The 2,950-nt window shown below is 56.7% G+C and overlaps 1 protein-coding gene across 6 annotated transcripts in view; it reads left to right on the top strand.

The window, feature by feature from the left end:
- The window catches only part of Fcrlb (Fc receptor like B), a 5,833-nt gene extending 3,117 nt beyond the window's left edge, over positions 1 to 2,716 (top strand). For 2 of the 6 annotated variants that reach the window (XM_004639893.2, XM_023699806.1), the window contains 3 exons: positions 778 to 1,044; positions 1,772 to 2,062; positions 2,221 to 2,716. In XM_004639893.2, the coding sequence (XP_004639950.1) occupies positions 778 to 1,044; positions 1,772 to 2,062; positions 2,221 to 2,639 (977 nt within the window). In that variant the 3' untranslated portion in view covers positions 2,640 to 2,716. The remainder of the gene's footprint in view (positions 1 to 777; positions 1,045 to 1,771; positions 2,063 to 2,220) is intronic. The other 4 variants (XM_012516637.1, XM_012516636.1, XM_012516639.1 and 1 more) reach the window with 2 other exon arrangements.
- Positions 2,717 to 2,950: the final 234 nt, after the last annotated feature.

The raw sequence follows: 2,950 nt of genomic DNA, 5'->3' as shown, positions 1-2,950 counted from the left end.
AGCTTGTTCTAAGTAGGTGCTTTAGACCACTGAGACACCTCACCAGCCCCATGTGGGGATGGTTTATTTAGCATATATATATATACATATATATGTATATATAGCTACTTGCTGATTTTCATTTATTGTGTGAATGTCTAGAACTAAAACTTCGCAATAAGTGAGGGACCGTATAATCCCAGCCCTCTGCAGGCTAAGGTAGGAGGACTGTCTCAAGTTTGAGGCCAGCCTGGGCTACATATTGAGTTCAAATCCATGAATACTGCATATCCAAAAAAAAAAAAAATACTGCATATTGAAAATAGTAAGAAATTTAAACTCCCCTGGGTGGTTTCAGGGCCTCCTTGATCTGGCCTCTCACCTCTCCAATACCTCCTCAGTATTTTCCGGACCCTCTTGCCCTCTCTACTCTTTGCACTGTTCCCTCAACACCCCTTCCAGCTACAGGAAAGGCTGGGAGAACTGGTTCTGCTCTGACCGCAGGGCCTTTGTTGGTGCTGTTTCCTCAGTGGAGATGACCTGCTTTCATTTTTAAGTCGAGGCCTACTTGTGATGCTGTCTAAGTTTAGACTTTATCTAATGAGCAAAACTTCCCAGACATACTTAGATATCTCCAACAGCACCATGTACCTACGGAGTCTCCATCATGACCCTCAGAGGCAGTCTGGGGAGAGGAGGGAGGGAGAGCAGCTATGGAGAAGCAGGGTGTGTGAGAATGAGAGAGCTGCGTGGCTGGAAGATCCCGGAGTGAGGAGCGCTGCCTGTCGTCGGTTGCAGACTGGCTGATCCTGCAGGTGCCCTACACTGCGGTGTTCGAGGGCGAGCCGCTGATCATGCGCTGCCGCGGCTGGTACGACAAGGTGGTCTACAAGCTGCACTATTACCACGATGGCCAGGCGGTGCGCTATTTCCACTCGAGCACCAATTATACGGTGTTGCAGGCGCGCGCCAGCGACAGTGGACGCTACCAGTGCTCTGGCACCATGCGCATCCCGGTGGAGAGCGCGCCCATGTTCTCGGCCAAGGTGGCCGTGACCGTGCAAGGTAGGGAAGATCTGGGGACTCCGAGTGCTGGGAAACTATGGTACCCGAACCAGACGCGCCGGGGCGGGGTGGGGTGGGGGTGGGGTAAGGTAGGGTGGGGATGGGGAGGGACGGGGCGCTGAGATTCGAGTAGCGGCTACTTGGCAAATTTCTCTGCAGGGAGGAGCGCTTTCCCAGCAGCCGGCTCGGGTCCCTTTCCCACAACACGCACCTGGGCATCTTGTTGGGGGCGGGGGTGCATAGGAAGGCAGCTCAGACCACAGTCCTAGTCAAAAGGGCGGCCTCAGTGGTGGTTTGGGATGGTGGTGAGGGACCAGTTTTCCAGCGCCCCCCTTCTAGGTTAAGGTTCTGAGCTGGGCCCGATCAACTAGGATGGCAGGTGTGGCACCTGGCTTGGTTCTGCCTTCCTTCACACTGTCCCGATCTCAGTTGGACGTGGTCCCGGGCCCCATATTTCCAAAGGGTTTCCTCCCTCCTTCTACGTGCATGCAGCCGCTTCCCCTCTCCCTCTTCAAGTCTCCAGGTGGGCGCGGAGCCCTGGGGTGGGGGGAGGGAGCGAGAGGGAAGGGCAAGAGAAGGGTCTTGTGGCCCTCCTGGCCGCCCCTTGTGCTAACCCAATAGGCGTCCTCCGCTTTTTTTTTTTTTTTTTTTTTTTTTCGGAACCGGGGATTGAACTCAGATCCTTGCGTTTGCCAGTCAGTCCTCGGCCTTTGTGATCTCTCCACAGAGCTGTTCCAGACCCCCGTGCTAAGGGTGCTGCGCCCACACGAGGTCCGCGGCTCCGCGCCCCGTGGGGTGGCCCTGCGCTGTGAGACGCGCTTGCACCCGCAGAAGCGCGACACTCCCCTGCAGTTCGCCTTCTACAAGTACAGTCGCCCCGTGCGCCGCTTCGACTGGGCCCCCGAGTACTCGGTCCCGGAGCCCGAGGTCGAGGAGCTCGAAGCCTACTGGTGCGAGGCGGCCACCTCGACCCGCAGCGTCAGAAAGCGCAGCCCGTGGCTGCAGTTGCCGGGGCAGGGTGAGTGACGGCAGACCTCTCGACAACCATCCCGCTCTGATCTGGACCCCTGTCCCTTCCCTGCTCCCCGCCCCAGACCCTACTCTCCCCAATTCTCGGGTCCTTTTCCTCTCCCTTCCCCGCTTCGAAGCACGAAAATCTGACGTGTCTATTCACAGGCTCTCCCTTGGAGCTGGCGTCCACCTCTGTCTCGGATCCCCAGGGTGCCGCCTTGGCGCCAGGTAACAAGCCGCTTTCCTTCAGAAAGCCCCCAGTGTCCAGGTCGGTCCCGCTGGTCACCTCTGTCCCAAATGCCACCTCAATGGGGCTACAGTTCCCGGCCGGCCACAGCGCTCCCACTGCTGGGCCGCCCGCCTGCGCTCCGCCCACGCCTACAGGACAGTCCGCAGGAGCGCTGAAACCCGACGTGCACCTTCTCCTCCGAGAAATGCAGCTGCTCAAAGGTCTTCTGAGCCGGGTGGTCCTGGAATTAAAGGAGCCACAGGCTCTGTCGGAGCTCACAGGATCCCCGAAAACTACCACTTCCCACTTGGCTGTGAGCCCAGGGACCCCAGAGAGCACTTCAGTGGAGGCCTGAAGGGCGGCCTCGGTCTTCCTCTGGGACGGCCGCCGCTCAGCAAAGACCTTTCAGAGCCATCTCTGTCCTTGTTTTGCTGTGATTATAAAAGAAGCACTCATACAGCCCCGGGGGCTGAGATTCGACCTTCACACAGCAGCTTGTAAGCACAAGCATTCTCCCTCAAGTGTTTCTTCTCCCAGAGTTTTCAGTAGAGAAACAGAAATTTGTTCTTTAGAATTGTGGGGATTACAGTTTGGAACTTAATTCAGTCATCCGTAGTCATGGTTACATAAGCCTAGCAAGTCTGTCTTTCGGCATGAGTAATTTTT

The sequence above is a fragment of the Octodon degus genome, unplaced genomic scaffold (assembly GCF_000260255.1).
Source record: "Octodon degus isolate 3935 unplaced genomic scaffold, OctDeg1.0 scaffold00116, whole genome shotgun sequence".
Taxonomy (NCBI): domain Eukaryota; kingdom Metazoa; phylum Chordata; class Mammalia; order Rodentia; family Octodontidae; genus Octodon; species Octodon degus.
The sequence above is the reverse complement of the archived record's forward strand: the minus strand, read 5'-3'. Positions and strand labels throughout refer to the sequence as shown.